This window comes from Ahaetulla prasina, chromosome 1 (assembly GCF_028640845.1).
Source record: "Ahaetulla prasina isolate Xishuangbanna chromosome 1, ASM2864084v1, whole genome shotgun sequence".
Lineage (NCBI taxonomy): Eukaryota > Metazoa > Chordata > Lepidosauria > Squamata > Colubridae > Ahaetulla > Ahaetulla prasina.
This window is the reverse complement of record NC_080539.1, coordinates 372,527,691-372,548,742: the sequence shown is the minus strand read 5'-3', so window position 1 is coordinate 372,548,742 and position 21,052 is coordinate 372,527,691. Positions and strand designations below refer to the sequence as shown.

At 43.7% G+C, this 21,052-nt stretch overlaps 1 protein-coding gene across 1 annotated transcript; it reads right to left on the bottom strand.

The window, feature by feature from the left end:
• Window positions 1–2,714: 2,714 nt before the first annotated feature.
• Window positions 2,715–20,691, bottom strand: FSD1 (fibronectin type III and SPRY domain containing 1). Its single transcript, XM_058172916.1, has 10 exons — window positions 20,652–20,691; window positions 19,577–19,678; window positions 16,304–16,425; window positions 14,578–14,787; window positions 13,251–13,349; window positions 11,574–11,733; window positions 11,062–11,141; window positions 9,155–9,406; window positions 6,698–6,786; window positions 2,715–2,875 (listed from the first exon to the last, which is right to left on the bottom strand). The coding sequence occupies exons 3-10, from the start codon at window positions 16,416–16,418 to the stop codon at window positions 2,765–2,767; spliced, it is 1,116 nt and encodes a 371-aa protein (XP_058028899.1). The 5' UTR covers window positions 16,419–16,425; window positions 19,577–19,678; window positions 20,652–20,691; the 3' UTR covers window positions 2,715–2,764.
• Between the last annotated feature and the right edge of the window lie 361 nt (window positions 20,692–21,052).

Below are 21,052 nucleotides of genomic sequence, written 5' to 3'. Positions count from 1 at the left end.
GGACTCCAACTCCCAGAATTCCTCAGCCCTTGTGGACTTCAACTCCCAGAATTCCTCAGCCCTTGTGGACTCCAACTCCCAGAATTTGTCAGCCCTTGTGGACTTCAACTCCCAGAATTCCTCAGCCCTTGTGGACTTCAACTCCCAGAATTCCTCAGCCCTTGTGGACTTCAACTCCCAGAATTCCTCAGCCAGCTTTGCTAAACTGGAGACTCAAACCACTGACCTTTCTGATCGATAAGCTTAGCGTCTTAGCCCCTGAGCCACCTAGAGAGCCACCGTTCGAAGTTACAACCCAAAAAGATGACATGACCATTTTTCACACTTACGACCATTACAGCAGCCCCCCCCCCAGTCACATGATCAAAATTCAAATGCTTTCGCAACTGACTCACCTTTATGACGGTGACACAGTGTCCCGGGCTGACGTGATCCTCTTTTGCGACCTTCTGACAAGCAAAGTCTACGGGGCATCCAGATTCACTTAACGACCGTGTCACGAATTTAACCGCTGCGATTGTGGCAAGAAATGCCATAAATGGGCTTAGATTCACTTAAGTGTTTCACTTAGCAACAGAAATGTTGGGGCTCAATTGTGGTTGTAAGCTGAGGACTGAATGTACGAACCAATTGCCAAGAATCTCAGCTTTGATCACCTGACCTTAAGGAGGCTGCAACAGTTGTTAAGTGTGAAAAATGGTCGTAAATCTCTTTTTTTTCAGTGGCCTTTTATTTTTTTATTTTATTTTTTTATTTTTATTTGCATTTATATCCCGCCCTTCTCCGAAGACTCAGGGTGGCTTACACTATGTCAAGCAATAGTCTTCATCCTATTTGTATATTTATATACAAAGTCAACTTATTGCCCCCAACAATCTGGCTCCTCATTTTACCTACCTTATAAAGGATGGAAGGCTGAGTCAACCTTGGGCCTAGTGGGGCTTGAACCTGCAGTAATTGCAAGCAGCTGCTGTTAATAACAGACTGTCTTACCAGTCTGAGCCACCAGAGGCCCTTTTAGTCACTAAACAAACAGTTGTAAGTTAAGGACTATCTGTAGTTGTGACTTTTTCTGCATCTAATATTTTTATTACTGTCTCTTAGTATTTCACCGCTTTATTGTTTTGTTATTGTGTTTGTATGTTATAATTGTGATTACAATAAAGTTATTTGCTTACTTACAGTACTGAACTGGACAACGCTATCAGATCTTGGAAGCTAAGCAACATTTGGCTGGGTTAGTCATGGGATGGGAGACATCAAGGAACGGCAGGCTTCCAAATCCCACTGTTCAAAGTCGGAAAAAACTTCATGGAACAAAACGACAAGCTCTTTTGATGGAGTTACCAAGGAAACAAGATGGGACGTTATCACCAAAAGCAGGGTTTCCCAACCTCGATCACTTTAAGACGCGTGGACTCCAACTCCCAGAATTCCCCCACTAACGGTTGCTAAATGGAACAGCGGTAAAGCGAAGTCTTATCGGTTGCCTTGATCAAAATGACGGAGAGTCTCAAAATATCTGCAAACTGATTATACGACAGCTTCTGATTTCCTTTCTAAGCAGCCTTTTATTCAGAAACACGAGGACTAGAATCTCAGTTTATTCGCGACTAGAATGTTTAGGGTTTTTTTTTTTAATTCTTGAGGACTAGAAACTTTTTTTATTTTTTTTGAGGATTAAAATCTTGAGTTTCTTCTTGAGGACTAGCATCTTAAGTTTATTCTTCCGGATAAAATCATGACTCGGAAAAAACCGGTTTTCTCCCCTCGAGGCCTTTTAGAACAAATAACCCAGCTTTCGCAAACCGGCAGCCAACATTGAGACAAATCCGTGGTATATAAATTGAAGCAACTTTTCCAAAATCCAGCAAAAAAAATAAAATAAAAAATATTATTATTATTTGGAATTGGGTCAGCCGTTCATTCTTAGCCCAGGCCAGATTGAAGAGCTTTGCAGACTCTCTGCAATGGGAGTGGCTTGCCTCTGTAATTCTGGGGGAAATTTTGGGGTGTGAGGTGGGTCGGCAAACCAGAGAATGCACAGTGCTTCTATTGTCCTTTTTTCTTTTTTTTTCAACCAACTTTTCATGCTACGCGAGAGCCGCCATCTCATCACCCCTCTGATGGCACCCGGAATTAAAGGGGGTTATCCCCCAGGATTAAAATCCATCAAGGGCAACATGTTTTTCCCCCAATCCCATCTAAATCATCTAACATCTTCCAGCTAAAAATCTTTTTTAAGTCTCCATGATGAGTGCTTAATGTGGTGGTGGAGGGTCTCCAAACTTGGGGCCATTTTAAAACTCATGGGACTTCAACTCCCAGAATTCCTCAGCCGGCCATGTTTGGGTTTGAAAGACACAATGATGGCTTCCTTGGCTTGGCCCAAGGAGCTGGTCTTACAAAGATTCCCTCTCTATGGTTTCCGTCCTGTAGGATGAATTATGGATCCAGGCACCTTAGAAGTCCCTGGTCCCATAGTTGGAAGATGGATCTTCACATCCCAGGACTGTTAGAGGAGGGGACCACTGATGGATCATGCTCTCCATGCTGGCCGGGGAATTCTGGGAGTTGAAGTCCATGAGGCTTAAGGTTCCCAAGTTCGAAGACCCCTGGGTCCAAAACCTGGAAGGAAAAAAAAAAGAAGAAGAAGATATATTGGTGTTTTGTTTTTTTGTTTTTTGTTTTTAAATAGAGTGGGGTCTGTGACCGTGAACGGACTGTCTCTCCGTCTTGGAAAGGAGGAACGTGACGGGTGTCACTAAGTGAGGCTGGTAGTGGAACTGCTAGTCGCGCTGTTGCGTTTCTGAAGGCATTTGACGGCGCTGGGAACTTGCAAACCGGAGTAGACGTGGAAGCTGCCGCACCACACCTGACCAGGAAAGAAAGAAAAACCGAAAATAAGCTTGGGGGGGGAAAAAATTTGCAACAGGTCCAAAGAATGATAGAAACTCAAGGGATCACAAGCAAAACAATGAGGCTGCTGTAAAACTCTAAAAAGTAAGGTGTCTGTCTGTCTGTCTTATCTATCTATTATCTATCTATCTATCATCTATCTATCTATCTATCTATCTATCGATCTATCTATCTATCATCTATCTACCTAGTCATCCATCCATCCATCCATCCATCCATCCATCCATCCATCCATCCATCCATCCATCTATCTATCTATCTATCTATCTATCTATCTATCTATCTATCTATCTATCTATCTAGTCATCCATCCATCCATCCATCCATCCATCTATCTATCTATCTCTTCCATCAATCTATCAAACTGTCATCTATCTTTCTATCTATCTCTATCTATTTTCTACAGTATCTGTCTGTCTGTCTGTCTTATCTATCTATCTATCTATCTATCTATCTATCTATCTATCTATCTATCTATCTATATCTATCTATCTCTTCCATCAATCTATCAAACTGTCATCTATCTTTTTTTTTTGCATTTATATCCCGCCCTTCTCCGAAGACTCAGGGCAGCTTACACTATGTTAGCAATAGTCTTCATTCTATTTGTATATTTATATACAAAGTCAACTTATTGTCCCCAACAATCTGGGTCATCATTTTACCTACCTTATAAAGGATGGAAAGCTGAGTCAACCTTGGGCCTGGTGGGACTTGAACCTGCAGTAATTGCAGGCAGCTGCTGTTAATAACAGACTGCATTAGCAGTCTGAGCTTCAGAGGCTCTATCTTTCTATCTATCTCTATCTATTTTCTACGGTATCTGTCTGTCTATCTATCTATCTATCTATCTATCTATCTATCTATCTATCTATCTATCTATCTATCTATCTATATCTTCCATCAATCTATCAAACTGTCATCTATCTATCTATCTATCTATCTATCTATCTATCTATCTATCTATCTATCTATCTATCTATCTATCTATCTCTATCTTCTACGGTATCTGTCTGTCTGTCTGTCTGTCTATCTATCTATCTATCTATCTATCTATCATCATTTAACGACCCCATAATCGCTTTTGGGGTGGAGTCTGGGCAATTGAATGGAGCTGAGTGTTTCCTGGCTGGATGCCCTTCCTGTCCCCAATGCAGAGTTTTGTTCAGCAGATATATTCACATTGTGCCCAGAGAGAGAAATATCTGCCTTTACCTAGGATCGAACTCAAAGCCTCCTGATTGTGAGGTGAGAGATCCACCTCTAGGCCACTGCACCCCTATACACACATATCTGTGTGTATGTATGTATGTATACATACACAAGTGCACTAAGATCCCCTGTCCCTTTGGAATCTCTGCAAGACGTAGGTCTGCCATTTTGACTTTTTTGACCTCCCTGTCATGGATGCTCCTCCTGAGTGATGCACTGATCTTCAGAGCTAAACCACTCTTGCTACATGTTTGTTTTGGGAGGGGGAAAAATGTGAATTTTGTATGGGTCCATAAGAGACGGGGAGAAAAGGGAACGTTTTGGACAATGCCGAAAAGATTCCTGCTGTTTTCCATGATTTTTTTTAGCCCTCCATTGAAAAGTGCAGTATTTTGATGGGGCTGATTATTGTTTATTTTGTTTTTTGGATGGCTGCTATGTAGGATCGATATATCCTTCCTTCCTTCCTTCCTTCCTTCCTTCCTCATCTTCCATCTTTCCTTTCTTCTCTCATCTTCCTTCCTTCCTTCCTTCCCTCCCTTCCCTTCCTTTCCCTTCCCTTCCTTCTCATCTTCCTTCTTTCCTTCTTTCCTTCCTTCCTTCCCTTCTCATCTTCCTTCTTCCCTTTCTTCTATCATCTTCCTTCCTTCCTTCTCATCTTCCTTCCCATCTTCCTTCTTTCCTTCCTTCCTTCCTCCCTCCCTCCCTTCTCCCACTTTTTCCTTCCTGATTTTGCTTTTTTTGTTTTTTGGATGGCTGCTTTGTAGGATCGATGTATCCTTCCTTCCTTCCTGCCTGCCCATCTTCCTTCCTCCCTCCCTCTCCCTTCCTTCCTTTTGTAGGAAGTAATTATGCATCCTTCCCCAGAGAATGAAATATTTTGGGGAGCATCAAAAGAGGCAGAATATTATATTTCTCCAAAGGAGAAATGGACAAACATGCTCTTAAAGACAGAAAGCAGCCCCAGCTTCCTGCATAGAAAAACAGTCCCCAGCAGATGCCTTAAGTCTTTAGAGATGGATAGTTTGTGTTTTTTTACTTTCTTTTTTCTTTCTTTCTTGTCTCTCTCTCTCTCTCTTTCTTTCCCTTTCTCTTTCCCTTTCTCTCTCTCACTCTTTCTTTCTTTCCCTTTCTCTCTCCTTCCTTCCTTCCTTCCTTCCTTCCTTCCTTCCTTCCTTCCTTCCTTCCTTCCTTCCTTCCTTCCTTTCTCTTTCCTTCCCTCCTGTCTTGCCACAAGGTGATTCTTCCGCCTTATTCTATTTTTAATTGCCTCATACTGTGGGATGCCCAGAGTCAGGATGGGCATTGGCCCGTTTATAAATTATTAATTTCATGAATTTAAATTTAACCAATTAAACCAAATTCAGTTATTAAATTACATTAAACTGCGTAAAATTAAAAATGAAATTAAACTGCATTATTCAACTAAATCAGGTTAAATTGAATTATTAAGTGAAACTCATTAAATTAATTAAATTTAATCAATGGAATTATTCAATTTAATCCATTTAAATGACATTAAATTATTCAATTAAATTAGGTAGACATTTGGAGAGAAGACAGAGATTTAACAATCCTCTTCAGATAACTGCAAGAAAGTCACATCAGAAAACGGTCTAATCCTTAGGGGTTCCAGAGACCAACAAATTTAAGATTTAAGTTTAGTAGATATTGCGGTTGAGTGAAAGAAAAACTTCTTAACAATAAGAGCAGTTTGTCTGGCTGGTGGAAACCCGATGGGATGTGTTTAAATACAGGCTGGGCCACCAACTGGGGTGGGGGGGTGTATTTTAATTTGGATCCCTGCACAACAGAGGGGGGTGGATTGGATGCCTTCAAGAGGGTCCCTCCCACTTCCAAGATTCTGTAATTCTACACTTCTAATTTCTCACCTAGCTGAATAATTATTGTGCTCGTAATCCAAGGCTGGTGTAGCATACTCTAGATTTAGATAAGGAAAAAGAAAAAAAGGAATATATTCTAATCCTTTGAGCCTAGATGTATATAATCAATAAACATAAATCAGCCATCGAGAGATGCTTTGCAGAGCGAGACAGGCGGCATATTAATTTAATAAATTAATAAATATAAATCAGGCCCCCTCAGAGTCGGTTTGCAGAGCGAGACAGGCGGCATATCAGTTTAAATCAGTTTTTTAACAGTTGTTTTAATTATTGTGTATGCCTGTATTTTATCTGCCTGTTCACCGCCCTGAGTCCTTCGGGAGAAGGGCGGTATACAAATTAAATTATTATTATTATTATTATTATTATTATTATTATTATTATTATTATTATTATTATTATTATTATTATTATTAATTTAATTTAATTTAATAAATTAATTAATTTATGGTGGGGTATGTGGTCCTGTCACTTTGTCCTGCATAATTCAACTTCCTCGATCCAATCCAAGAAATTTATTTCTTTTAAGTACTTCAATAAGATCTCAGCTTTTCCCGTCCTCCTGCAAAATCCCATCATTTTCACAAGTATTTCAAAAATCTTCATCACATGTTAGAAACATCCACAAGTTTCTTCTCCGCCACCACTTCCGAATCTCTTACCATAAAGGCCGGGAGAACCGGTTGAGTAAATTTGGCCCGGAACGTGTGAAGTAACTGTTTGGTTTTGGCGTTGTAGAACGAGAGAAATCCTGCAAAAGGAGGAAAAGGGGAAAAAAAGGAGGGCTCTTGAGGGATGAGGGAAAGGAGAGAATGTGGACAAGAAGAAGTAGAAGGGGGACCACAAAATTTATCTATCCCAGTCTGACAGGGAAAATTTGGGAAAGTCCGCCCGCCACCCCTCCAAAAAAAACCTCCAGTTATTACGCCTTCCTGGCGTTTCTACAGGCAGTCCTCGACTTATGGCCAGCATCGGAACCAGAATTCCCTTCGCTAAGCAAGGGGGTGGTTACCGAGTGAGTTGTGTGCCCAGTTTGGCAAGCCAGGAACAACGGTTGTTAAGTGAATCGGCGACTTTGATGGTCGCAAGCGTGAAAATCGGTCCTAAGTCACTTTAAACGGTCGCTAAACGAAACAGTTTGTACGCTCGGGATTAGCAGCCTCCCTGCCCGGGAGGCAAAGAAATGACAGTAGCGTTCTAAGATAGACTGCTCCTCCACAGGGAAGCTCCGTTTGGCTAGCCAAAGCTCTACCAAATAGCCACGCCCAGAGTCCTGACTGGCCACGCCCATCATGGAAACCCATTAGGGAAGAGGCAAGCCCCTCCCCTCCCCACCCATGACCTCATATCAAAGGGGCGGAGTCAAAACCATCAAGATGCTAAATACGTGCGCACTCTCCAAGCCCCTCCCCTTTCTACCTGTAGTCTGTTTAAATACAGGTAATCCTCAACTTATGACCAGAATTGAGGCCACCATTTCTGTTATTAAGTGAGGCCTTTGTTCAGTGAGTTTTGCCCCATTTTGCAACCTTTCTAGCCACAGTTGTTAAGTGAAACATTGCAGGTGAACTTGGGTTGCTAAGTGAATCTGGCTTCCCCAGAACGTCACAAAAGGGGATCACACTGCGACCGTCATAAATGTGAGTCAGTTTTCAAGCCTCCGAATGTAAATCACACAACCATGGGGATGCTGAAACGGTCACAAGGGTGAAAAACGGTCGTAACTCGCTTTTTTTTCAGCGCCGTGGTAACCTCCAACGGTCACTAAGTGAACCATTGCAAGTCGAGGACTACCCGTATATTTTTCATCATGGCTATTTGGGCCCCTCCCATTGCTGGAGAACCATTTTGTGAGTGTGCCAATAATTCGGCATCCGTTCTTGCCCCGCTGTTTTCGGAAACCATACTGGGGAAAAGAGAAAGCGATGGAAATGGATCAAATTACTTGGGGAGGGGGAAGCCGGACCACCCTTGACCCTTGACCCCATTTCCCAGACCATCCCCAAATTCAGCCAATAGGATTCAGTGGCCAATTTTCAATTTGCCCCTAAAACTAAGTGCGGGGGTGGGGGAGTCATAGCACCCCTGAAAGATTCTTCATCCCTCTTCAAAACTTCTAAATCGGGGGGAAACGGTCAAAAAAGTCAAAATGTCCTTCACATGTAAGGATAGGCCTTTAATCACCCCATTGGGTTGGCCATCTTGACTTTTTTGACCCCATCCGGGGGTGGTTCTTTTTTTAAAACCCTCCAGACCAGAATAGCCATTTTCTACCCTATCCTGATCCCCAAAGCAGGGGTCAAGAAGTTGTCTTCTGAAATTATTATTATTATTGTTGTTGATGTTATTGTTGTTATACTTTTATTCATCAAACATGAAACTCAGTCATAATAATAATAACAATAATTTCAGAAGACATTATATTATTATTATCTATTTTATTCATTAAAATGAAGCTCAGTCATAATCATAATAATAATTTCAGAAGACATTATTATTATTATTATTTTATTCATTAAACATGAAACTCATAACAACAATTTCAGAAGACAATGTATCACAAATATCGTTGACTGCCAGCATCCTAGGTATCAACCAAGTATCTTAATAATAATAATAATAATAATAATAATAATAATAATAATAATAATAATAATAATAATAGCAACAATTATTATTAATTATAATTAATAATAATAATTGTTAATAATTATCAATTATTATTATAATCATCTTTATTCATTAAAAATGAAACTGTTCAGTTGACTGGGTTTCATGTTTAATGAATAAAGATGATAATAATAAATAAGTGATAATAATTATTAATTAAATTTTTATTCATTCAGAATAATAATTAAATAATAATAGCAACAACAATTATTATTATTAATTATAATTAATAATAATTGTTAATAATTATCAATTATTATTATAATCATCTTTATTCATTAAAAATGAAACTGTTCAGTTGGCAATAATAATAAGTGATAATAATTATTAATTAAATTTTTATTCATTCAGAATAATAATAATAATAATAATAATAATAATAATAATAATAATAATAATAATAATATAATTTCAATTTATTTGCCGTACATCTCGTCATAAGAAATTACCTTCGTGAAAATTGCAATAGACGCCTAGAATATCCGGAACTGGGATGTCCAAGATTTTGGCCTTGTTGTTGTGTTTAGCTGTGAAGCTGACCTGCAGCCAGTTATTCAGATGAAGGCACCAGGAAGAAGAAGTTTTGCCCAGCTGGTCAAACTTGCCCAAAGTCCGATAAGCCACGCCCACCGCAAAGGCCTTGCTGTCCCGGTCGTAGCGCACCTCCCAGTAGTGGTCACCGCTGTCAATCAAGGTGTCCCCTGCCACGGGAAGAGTTATCGAGCCCTTGGATTGGTTGATAAATCTGTTCGCTTGCTTTACATTGGCTAAAATCAATGCGTTTCTCAAGCTCAGGGACTTTAAGAGATATGGACTTCGACTCCCAGAATTCCCTAGCCAGCCATGACTGGGGAATTCTGGGAGTTGAAGTCCATGCTTTCTAAAGTCGCTGATCTTGAGAAACTGGCTAAAATAAACCTATGGTAAACCTGGTTGTTTAATTCAGTGTTCCTTAACCTTGGCAACTTTAAGATGGGTGGACTTCAACTCCCAGAATGCTCAGCCAGTGTTTGTAGACTTCAACTCCCAGAATATTCGTTCACAAGACCCCCTCTGGGAAGTTCCCCCTGCCCACCTTGAAGAATGAAATATTGGGGGGAATTTTAAAAGAGGCAGAATATTATATTTCCCCTAAAGGAGAAATGGAAGAACATGTTCTTAAAAGGCAGAAAGCAGGGCCACCCTATTGTTGTATTTTTAAATTTATATTTTATATTTCTAAATTTTATATGAATTTTAATGGGTTTTTAGAATTTTAAATGTTTTAAAGTTTTTCGGCCAATTGTATAATAAGTTTTTCAATTTTGTTTTAATTGTATATTGTATTGTTTGGGTTTTTATTCTGGCTGTACACCGCCCTGAGTCCTTCGGGAGAAGGGCGGTATAGAAATCTAATAAATAATAATAATAATAATAATAATAAAAAAAGCAGGTTCAGTCAGTCTTCCTGGAAAACAGCTCAAGCAGAATCCTTAAATCTTTATTTTGTACCCATTAAGAAAGCAGGGCCACCCTATTCCTAAACAAAACACCTTCAGCCACAGCTCCCACAGAAGGGTGGAGCTGATGGGATTAAAATGTGGAAAAATAAAGACGCCTAAAATCTACATTCCCTCCATCCAGCTCCAAGGACAGGGCATGATCTCCCAGCCACGCTGGGAGTCAGGCAACAATAATTAGAATTATTCTCTAATTCAAGCACAGGTCAAAGCGTCATATTAGGCCGGAAGCTTCTGTGCTGCCACTTTCTCATGTGTGGGAAAGTAGGAGGGGGGGGGGATTTAGTAGAGGGGTTGTCTTTAGACATAACAACATTCTTCCTGTCGGTCAAGGTCAGGCCGAGCCTGCATCTGGAGAAGGAATGGTCGGAGTGCTGTCTCGAGATGGGACGGTTGGCGATTGGAGCATGTGATCGACTGCGGAGTCAGGGGATGGTTTGGGGTTGTTGTTTTTTATTTACTGAGGGAAAACCCGGATCGCTCAGATTCGGGGTTTCCCAGATGTGCCACTTTACCTATCCTAGTAAATAGAACTTTGAAAGATGCTTGCTTTGGAGTTTTTACTTAGAGTTGAGGGTTTTTTTCTGGAACGCTGACACAAAGTACATTTCACAACAAAGAGGCACCTCAATCACAAAGCCACAGAAAGGGTTTATAAAAGCTCATCTATCTCAACCCTCATTTTGTCAGCCACCCCAGAAACCTGCTGCTGTCACTGAAGTTTCCAGCTTCTCAGTAAACAGAGACCTCCTTACCGGCAGCTTGCCTACCATTTTATTTCCTGTGCCTTCCTCCCTGGACCAGTTTTGTCTTCTAACACCCCCCAAGATGACTCAGGATACTGACGAGATCCTTACCTAACACCGTGTAGGATTCAGCGGTGAATCGGTCTCTCCCTCCGCGGCCTGTCGGCATCCTTTTCGGGGACTGGACACACCTGTGGATGAGAAAAACCCAGAGGTCCTGAGACCCCCATTCAAGAGTGGGCGACAATGAGGGGCGGGGAATTGCACCCCAACCCAACTTTGAACGGTCACTAAAGGAACTGTTGTAAGTTGAGGACGACCTGCATTGATTTTATGGCAGGATTTATCAGCCTAGCTTGAGAATGACATAAAGCAATCCAGCCGAAGTTCAATTTTTTATCTGTTCCCACGACAGAGACAGAATCTTGCCAGAGTTAAGTTACACAGGTAGTCCTCGACGTACAACCGTTCGTTCAAAGGTATACAGACAGTACTGAAAATGTGACTTAAGACGGTTTTTCACACTTTATGGCCATTGCAGCATCTCCTTTAGTCACATGATCAAATTTCAGGCTGACCAAATGAAGAAATAACCCAGCGAAACCGAGCAAAGGTATTATTACCTGGCTGGAGAATTAACCGGGGAGGCGGTTCGGCCCTTCCCGTCCTTTTCTCGCGCTTTCATGTCTTGTACCTTCCCACCCATGGCGTCCCATTCCACACTCAGGTCTTCCACCTTGAGATTCAGGTGGCTGGTGCTGCCATCCAGGCGGTACATGAAGGCTGGGAAGAGGAGAAAGACGGTTCCATGTTCACATCTAAGTCCCTCCCTCCCTCCTTTTTTCTTCCCTTCCCTTCCCTTCATCTTTCTTCTTCTCCTCTCCCGTTCTTAATTTCTCCTCTCATTTCCTTCCTTCTTTCTTTCCTTCCTTCCCTCTCCCTCCCTCCCTTTTCCTTCCCTTCCCTTCCCCTTTCCTTCCTCTCAACTCCCGCTCTTAATTTCTCCTCTCATTTCCTTCTTTCCTTCCTTCCCTCTCTCCCCCTTCCTTCCTTCCTTCCTTCCTTCCTTCCTTCCTTCCTTCCTTCCTTCCCTCCCTCTTTCCTTCCCTTCCCTTCCCTTCATCTTTCCCTCCTCTCCCCTCCCGCTCTTAATTTCTTCTCTCATTTCCTTCCTTCTTTCCTTCCTTCCCTCTCTCCCCCTTCCTTCCTTCCCTTCCCTTCCCCTTTCCTTCCTCTCAACTCCCCCCCTTAATTTCTCCTCTCATTTCCTTCTTTCCTTCCTTCCTCTCTCCCCTTCCTTCCTTCCTTCCTTCCTTCCTTCCTTCCTTCCTTCTTCCTTCCTTCCTCTTCCTTCCTTCCTTCCTTCATCTTTCCCTCCTCTCCCCTCCCGCTCTTAATTTCTTCTCTCATTTCCTTCCTTCTTTCCTTCCTTCCCTCTCTCACCCTTCCTTCCTCTTTCCTTTCCTTCTCTTCGTCTTTCCCTCTTCTCCTCTCCCCTCCAACTCTAAATTTCTCCTCCCATTTCCTTTTTTCCCTCCTTCCCTCTCTCCCCATCCATCCCTCCATCCCTCCCTTCCTTCCTTCCTTTCCTCCCTTCCTTCCTTTCCTTTCCTTCCCTGTTCCCTTCCTCTTTCCCTCCTCTCCCCTCCCGCTCTTAATTTCTCCTCTCATTTCTTTCCTTACTTCCTTACTTCCTTCCCACTCTCCCCATCCCTTCCTTCCTTCCCTTCTTCCTCCTCTCCCCTCCCATTCCTAATTTCTCCCTCCCTTCCTTCTTTCCCAATCTTGATCCAAGATCCCCAGATCGTTTCTGGTTTAATGACCGCAGAGATCACTGAACAACCTGAACCACGGGCACATACTGAGGACTAGCTGTATAGCCAATATTTATAAAATAGTATTAGCCTTTCTGTGGATTTCCTAGACTGCTCTACTTACTGGGAGGGACAATTTCCTGCCACGCACAACGTCACTGATCAACGAAGTCAAGTATCCAGCCCAACCCTCATTCTCCTTTCCTCTTGGCATTGTTCAAGTTCAACCCAGGCCTTTAGCTGAGGCTTTGATCCCCCAGATGCAGCTGCCATTTTGACTTTTTTGACCTTTGCTCCAGTCCAGAGGCTCCTGAGTTTAACATTATTGGGATCACAAACCTGGATTCCCCCTAAATCCAAACTAGGAAACCACAAACACTGGAACTGGAACTGGAACTTTCCAATCCTGGCTAATCTTTAATGTGGGCTGGAAATCCACGTTTCCACCCCCCACCTATGCATAAAGCACCTCTTGGGGTCACTCACCTCTTGTTTCCAAAGTGACCGGCTCTGAAAACTCTCCGGCCACAGCTTTGTTGCAGGCTTTGACTCGAAAATTCATGTATTTCATGTCAAATTTCAACCCTGTAGAGATGGAACAGCAAAGAGGAAGTGAAGGGAACTTCATATTTATCTATGTCAGCCATCGTATAGGGCAGGGGTCTCCAACCTTGGCAACTTTAAGCCTGGAGGACTTCAACTCCCAGAATGCCCCAGCCAGCTTTGCTGGCTGGGGCATTCTGGGAGTTGAAGTCCTCCAGGCTTAAAGTTGCCAAGGTTGGAGACCCCTGGTATAGGGTCTCCTGCTTGAGCACGGGGCTGGAGCTAGAAGACCTCCGAGTTCTCTTCCAGCGCTATTCTGGATTGAGTGATATCATTGTGGTTTGTGCAAAGTGTCGTCGTAATCAGTGGTGGGATTCAAACCATTTAACAACCGGTTCGCTGCCCTAATGAGCGGCTGGGTGGGCGTGGCCATGGTGGGCGTAGCCAGGGGGGTATGACAGGCAGCACTCGGCCTCCTGCATCCCCCCCCAGGGAACGAAAATAGGTCACAGAGGAGGGGCATCCCCCCGCAACCTGTTTTGGGCCTAGTAGGCCTTCCTGCACTTACCTGGGAGCCAAAAACAGGGCACGTCCTGGAAGGGGAGGGGAGGGGCCAGCCAGCAATTTAACAATCGGTTCACCCGAATTGCCCCGAACCGGCTGAATCCCACCATTGATCGTAATGAGCACGACATCATCATGGTTTGTTGGCACCTTTTCAGCATTCTCAGACGTGGTGTGAATTCCAAATCCCTCAGTCGGGATAGCGGGCAAGATAGTCACCCACCCCCGTAAGAATAGAATTTTATTTTTTATTGGCCAAGTGTGATTGGACACACAAGGAATTTGTCTTGGTGCATATGCTCTCAGTGTACATAAAAGAAAAGATACGTTCATCAAGGTACAACATTTACAACACAATTGATGATCAATATATCAATATAAATCATAAGGATTGCCAGCAACAAGTTATAGTCATACAGTCATAAGTGGAAAGAGATTGGTGATGGGAACTATGAAACGATTAATAGTAGTGCAGATTCAGTAAATAGTCTGACAGTGTTGAGGGAATTATTTGTTTAGCAGAGTGATGGCCTTCGGGAAAAAACTGTTCTTGTGTCTAGTTGTTCTGGTGTGCAGTGCTCTATAGCGTCGTTTTGAGGGTAGGAGTTGAAACAGTTTATTTCCAGGATAAGAGGTAGCCTGTTTGACCTCCCCCAGGTAGGAAACTTTGAACCCAGCTCTTGTGTCCCAACCTGCTCAGCCTTACCGGACAGCGTATACTCGGTTTGTCTGATCCCTTCAATCACCATCCAGGGATGGTCTTCCTTGACTCGTGGAGGCCCTTCAAAGTTGGTCTTGCGATATTCCATCACGTAATGGTCGATTTTGCTATCTTCATCCGGCATTTTCCAAACAAGTGTTACGCAGTTGTCGGCCACCAACGACTCAGCCATATCTATCTCAGGGGCGCTGGGAACTACGTTTCAAATCGGGGAGATTAAAAGAAAGGATTCGCAATCAGGATTCTCGTTTTCGGCCTCACCAGGGACTAGCCCCTTTCCCCAGGAGATTCAATTGCCTCTTCAAGTTCTTCATCAGTCCCTCAAGATAGAGGCAATGAGGATTTTTGAAAATTATTAAGTGTCCCCCATAGCTTTAATAAACATGTGCTAATTTAGTTTAAAAATTATTAAAGGCCATAATGGGAAAATTGTATTTTGAAGTTTTTTGGGGGGGGGAGTTCAATTCAATTTTAATTCATTCCATTTTTATTTCCCCCAGTTTTTGAAGAAGTTGATTTAATACCTGGAGACCTTTAAAGTAGTGTTTTTCAAACTTGGCTACTTTAAGATCTGTGGACTTCAGTTCCCAGGATTCCCCTTCCCAGCCACCATGCTAGATGGGGAATTCTGGGAGTTGAAATCCACAGATACTGGTTAGGGCAGGGGTCTGCAAACTTGGCTCCTTTAAGACTTGTGGACTTCAACTCCCAGAGTTAAAAGGCACTTGGCTACTAACCAGGAGCCGGTGAGTTGTAAACCCACTTTAGGCCTGAAAACTTGCTGGGTGACTTTGGACCAACCACCAGGAGACTGTGAGTTCTAGTTCCAATTTAGGCATGAAAACTTGCTGGGTGACTTTGACCAACCACCAGGAGACTATGAGTTCTAGTTCCAATTTAGGCATGAAAACTGGCCAGGTGACTTTAGACCTATCACCAGGAGACTGTGAGTTCTAGTTCCAATTTAGGTATGAAAACTGGCTGGGTGACTTTGAGCCAATCACCAGGGGACTGTGAATTCTAGTCCCACCTTAGGAATGAAAGTTGGCTGGTGACTTTGGGCCAATCCCCAGGAGACGATGATTTCTAGTTCTGCCTTTGGTATGAGAGCTGGCTGGCTTAAACCAATCACCAGGAGACGGTGAGTTCTAGTTCCAATTTAGGCATGAAAACTTGCTGGGTGACTTTGGACCAACTACCAGAAGACTGTGAGTTCTAGTTCCAATTTAGGCATGAAAACTGGCTGGGTGACTTTGAGCCAATCACCAGGGGACTGTGAATTCTAGTCCCACTTTAGGAATGAAAGTTGGCTGGTGACTTTGGGCCAATCACCAGGAGACGATGATTTCTAGTTCTGCCTTTGGTATGAGAGCTGGCTGGCTTAAACCAATCACCAGGAGACGGTTGAGTTCTAGTCCCGCCTTACGCATGAAAGCCAGCTTGGTGATTGGGCCAGTCTTTCTCTCTCAGCTCAACCCACCTCACAAGATTGTCGTTAGAGGTAAAACAAGAGGAGGGGGAAGGAATATTATATATATTCACCCTTGTGGGTTACTAATAAAAGTAAGAAAGGCGGGATTTTTAAAAATTCTAATAAAAATACGCTTGGAGAATGCACCCCGGCTGTGAACCATGGACTTGGTAGTCTTCCGCTGAAAAGATTAAAAATCTACCCTAGCTTGCAGAAGTAAAATCACGTTTTCCAATTCACCTGGCAGGAATTTGAGAGTCTGTAGCATTTGACGCTCCTGGGCAAAATCCACCATCAAGTGGCTCATGTTGTCGGTTACTTTAGCCTTGAGCGAGAGGCGGAAGGCCGGGGCCATCGTCACACTACGGAGGCGAAGGAGAGGCGAGTTAGAAAGGCGCGCCATCAACCCCCACCTACCCACCCTCCCGCCAACATGCCTTTCCCAGCCTAGCGAGAGGGATCGGAGAAGGCGACATGCAAAGAACCCAGCGCCCGGATCCAGCCTGGCAAAACCTTATCGGCCAGAGTGCCTACAAAGCATGTGCAGAGTTCTGAGGTTAGGGTCTGCCTCCGGGGGGGGGGGGGCAAAACCCAAGGACTTTCTGAGCATGCGAAGAGTGACTTGCCTTACCAAGCAACCACCCGCAAGGACATGTAGGAAGATGGGCTGGCTGGCTGAGACGATGGGAAGTCAAGTGGGGACGCTGGGGCATGGGCAGAGTGCACTTCCCCCTTGCCTATTTTCAGGAAGGCAAGTGACTCTCTCTAAGGGACAGCTTCGATTTGGATTAGAAATCAGCCTTTCTCAAATTAGCCTTTCTAAGATGTCTGGACTTCAACGCCCAGAATTCCCCATTCTCTGCTGGCTGGGGGAATTCTGGGAATTGAAATCCAGCCATTTTAGAGCCATTTTAAAGACATCATATGCCCCCACCCCCATATGCCAAAAGCTGACTTTTAGCGGCCAGGTGCGTTCCCAGGGGTAGCCTACCTGTCCTTGATCTGTTTAGCAGCCTTCGAAGCAGCGCAAAGAAGATGGCGAAAGAAGGGAAGAAGGAGAAAGAGAAAAAGAAGAAGAAAAACAGGAAGGTGTCACAAAGACAAATTAAAAGAAGCATCGCTTATGTTGACCTCAAGATAGGAAACCCCCCCTTCCAGGAAGCATGCTAAGCTGCCGTCCGCTGCATGCATGCAGAAAATCATTCTCACCCCACTCTGGCTTCCCTCTATGTTTTTTAATCCTCCCAAGAACCCTGCAAGGTAGGCCACGGGTGAATTAAAAATAGAATAAAGCACTCCAATATTGTCCAAGATCCATCCGAACCCAGGCCTTTTTTTTTTTTTTTAAATCCTCCCCCCCAAAACCCTGTGAAGCAGGCAAGGGCGAATTAAAAACATAACACAGGTAGTCCTCGACTTACGACCGTTCACTTAGTGACCGTCCAAAGTTACAACGCCGCCGGAAAAAAGTGACCGAAAAACGAGCGTTTTTTCACATTTACGACCGTTGCCGCCTCCCTGATGGTCAAGTGATCAAAATTTGGACACTTTGGCAACGGACTCACATTTATGACCGTTGCAGTGTCCTGGGGGTCATGTGATCATCTTTTATGACCGTCTGACAAGCAAAGTCCAAGGGGAAGAGAGATTCACTTAAGCCCTATGTCACTAACTTAACAACCGTAGTGATTCACTTAACAACGGTGGTAAGGTAGGTCATAATTTTAAGGGTTTTTTAATGGGTTTTTACCGTTTTTAGTGATTTGGCTATGATAATATTTAGTTTTAATTGGGTTTTTAATGCTTATTTATTATACTGTTTTTAATATGCCTGTGAACCGCCCTGAGTCCTACGGGAGATGGTGCGGTATAAAAGTATGATTAATAAATAAATAATAAATAAATAAAACTCACTTAGCAACAGTCTCACTTACTGACAGAAACTTTATTTATTTATTTATTTATTTATTTATTTATTTTATTTGATTTTTATACCGCCCTTCTCCCAAAGGACTCAGGGCGGTGTACAGGCAGAAGTAAAAAAGACAATACAATGTACAATTTAAAATGTAAATTAAAAAACTTATTATAATTAGCCCGAAACTTTAAAATATATAAAAAACTAAAATCCCATTTAAAATTGATATTAAAAATTTAAGAAATTTAAAAGACCAATAAAATTCAAGCCAGCCCCGCGCGAATGAAAAGATGTGTCTTCAGTTCGCGGCGGAAGGTCCGAAGGTCAGGTATTTGGCGTAAACCCGGGGGAAGCTCGTTCCAGAGTGTGGGAGCCCCCACAGAGAAGGACCTTCCCCTGGGGGCTGCCAGCCGACATTGCTTGGCGGACGGCACCCTGAGAAGTCCCTCTCTGTGAGAACGTACGGGTCGGTGGGAGGCATGAGGTAACAGCAGGCGGTCCCGTAAGTACCCGGGCCCCAAGCCATGGAGCGCTTTAAAGGTCGTAACCAAAACCTTAAAGTGGACCCGAAAGGCCACAGGTAGCCAGTGCAGTCTGCGCAGGAGCGGTGTTACGTGGGAGCTACAAGTAGCTCCCTCTATCACCCGCGCAGCTGCATTCTGGACTAACTGAAGCCTCCGAGTGCACCTTAAGGGGAGCCCCATGTAGAGAGCATTACAATAATCCAAGCGAGAGGTAACGAGCGCATGAGTGACTGTGCACAAGGCATCCCGATCAAGGAAGGGGCGCAACTGCCGAACCAGGCGAACCTGGTGGAAGGCCCTCCTGGAGACGGCCGTCAAATGATCTTCAAACGACAGCCGTTCATCCAGGAGGACACCTAAGTTGCGCACCCTATCCTTTGGGGCCAATAACTCGCCTCCAACAGTCAGCTGCGGCTGCAGCTGACTGAATCGGGATGCCGGCATCCACAGCCACTCCGTCTTGGAGGGATTAAGCTTGAGCCTGTTTCTCCCCATCCAGACCCGTACGGCCTCCAAACACCGGGACAGTGTCTCGATTGTGGTCGTAAGTCAAGAGCTACCTGCAACCCCCCCCCCTCTCCCAAATATCGGCCATTGAAAGTTATAGGTTGGGATCCATCCAAATCGGGGCTGTTTTTTTAATCTTCTTAAAAACCCTGCGAGGTAGGCGAGGGCCGATTAAAATAAATAAATAAATAAATGGGCCCCCTCTCCAAAGGTCGTCAAACCCACACAATAGACTGGGATCCATCCAAATCTGAGCTCATCACGGCTTTTGGGTCAATGTTCTCCAAAAAGGGGCTGGACGAGAGTACCCATCATCCACAGCCTCCGATTTGTGAGGGATCATGGGAGTTGTAGCCGTCCCATCGACAGCCCAGTTTTTTAGAAGGATGCATAATTAAGGTATCATGGAATCTCTTAACTTTGAATCCCTTGCACAGTTTGCTCTGTCATTACGTGTGCGCCTACACATGTGTGCGCCTACACACGTGTGCGCCTACACACGTGTGCGCTTACACAAACACACACCCTCACACACGCAGAGCTAGGAATTTTTTTTTTTTTTACCTGGTAGAAGTCGTGATTCTCAGCCCCTTGGAGGGTCTGGTTGGCAGTTTCTAACAGTTCCTCTGAGCTTTCCAAAGCTTTTGTGCATGCTGCCAGCTGGTTCTGGGTGCGAAAGACGAACAGAAAGAGCATTTCACACACACACACACACACACACACACACACACAAAAGAGGATGCTAGTAAAAAAAAAATATTGAAAGACTGAGCAAGGAGACGTTCGGCTTGCCCCTTTTTTCTTTTCTTGCTCTGAATTCCCATTAATGTTATTTAAAAAAAAAAACATTGGATTTTGATTCAGGGACGGGGTTAATGGGAGGGATTGGCTGAGAGACCCGGGTTCAAGTCCACATCCAGCCTGCTGCATTTTTGTCCGGAGGAACTCACCGGCGCAAGATGGAGAGGGACTACAAAGCTCAGGTACATTTTGAAAGGGAAACAGATGACTAATTAAGAAGATGTTTAATTAATAACGAAGGTGGCCTCTCGTAGCCGTAACACTAGTTACTTCTACGGGCCTCTGTGGCTCAGACTGCTAATGCAGTCTGTTATTAACAGCAGCTGCCTGCAATTACTGCAGGTTCAAGTCCCACCAGGCCCAAGGTTGACTCAGCCTTCCATCCTTTATAAGGTAGGTAAAAGGAGGACCCAGATTGCTGGGGGCAATAAGTTGACTTTGTATATAAATATACAAATAGGATGAAGACTATTGCTAACATAGTGTAAGCCGCCCTGAGTCTTTGGAGAAAGGCGGGATATAAATGTAAATAAATAAAAAAAAAACTTGCCTCAGGTGACCCCTAGGGGGCAGAAGCACCAAAGATTCTGGGGAAAACCCTAAGTTGAGCCTCCTGTTCAAGCGCAATCTACCTTAAGCAGCCGTCCTCGGAGGCCCAACTAATCCTATCGAACGGCGTTTTTCAACTTTGGCAACTTTAAGAAAGGCGGACGTCAACTCCCAGAATTCCCACTCCCCCCCCCCCCCCCCGCAGCCAATATGGATCTCAGGATCGTCTTCTCAGCCATGGATCCCGAAACCCATAACGCACAGCCTCTCTTTCGAGGAGAAGCCTTACCTGCAGCTCGTAAGTCCGGCTGGCTCGATCTTGTTTGATTTTCATCAACATCCCTTCCTTGAGCTCATCCAGCAGGTTGTAGAGAGATTGGAATTCGGCTTCTAGATCTTCTTGAACCCGATTCGAATTACTCTGGTGGGAGAAGACCGAAGAGGAAGGTGGGGGTAGTTTTGCCCTGATGGGATTGGAGCTACCCTCCTTTGTGATTCGGGGTGTCAAACAGTGTGTGTTTGTGGGGGCTTAGGAGAAACTCATTGCTGGTGTCCCCCAAATACTCAAATCAAATCCCACCTCTTTGCTAAATTCCAAGTTGAATAAATTCCCCAAATCTTGGGAGAACTCAAAATTGGCAGTACCGTGACCATCTAAAGAAATTCAGATATAATTTTTTTATGACGACT

Excerpts from the sequence above, each read along its gene's own strand:
- FSD1 (XM_058172916.1), bottom strand. The coding sequence starts at position 16,418 with ATGGCCCCGGCCTTCCGCCTCTCGCTCAAGGCTAAAGTAACCGACAAC. Across the intron at positions 14,788-16,303 it reads GACTCTCAAATTCCTGCCAG|TTCCCAGCGCCCCTGAGATA; the intron begins GTGAATTGGAAA and ends TTTGAAACGTAG. Across the intron at positions 2,876-6,697 it reads CGGTTCTCCCGGCCTTTATG|GTGTGGTGCGGCAGCTTCCA; the intron begins GTAAGAGATTCG and ends TTTCCTGGTCAG.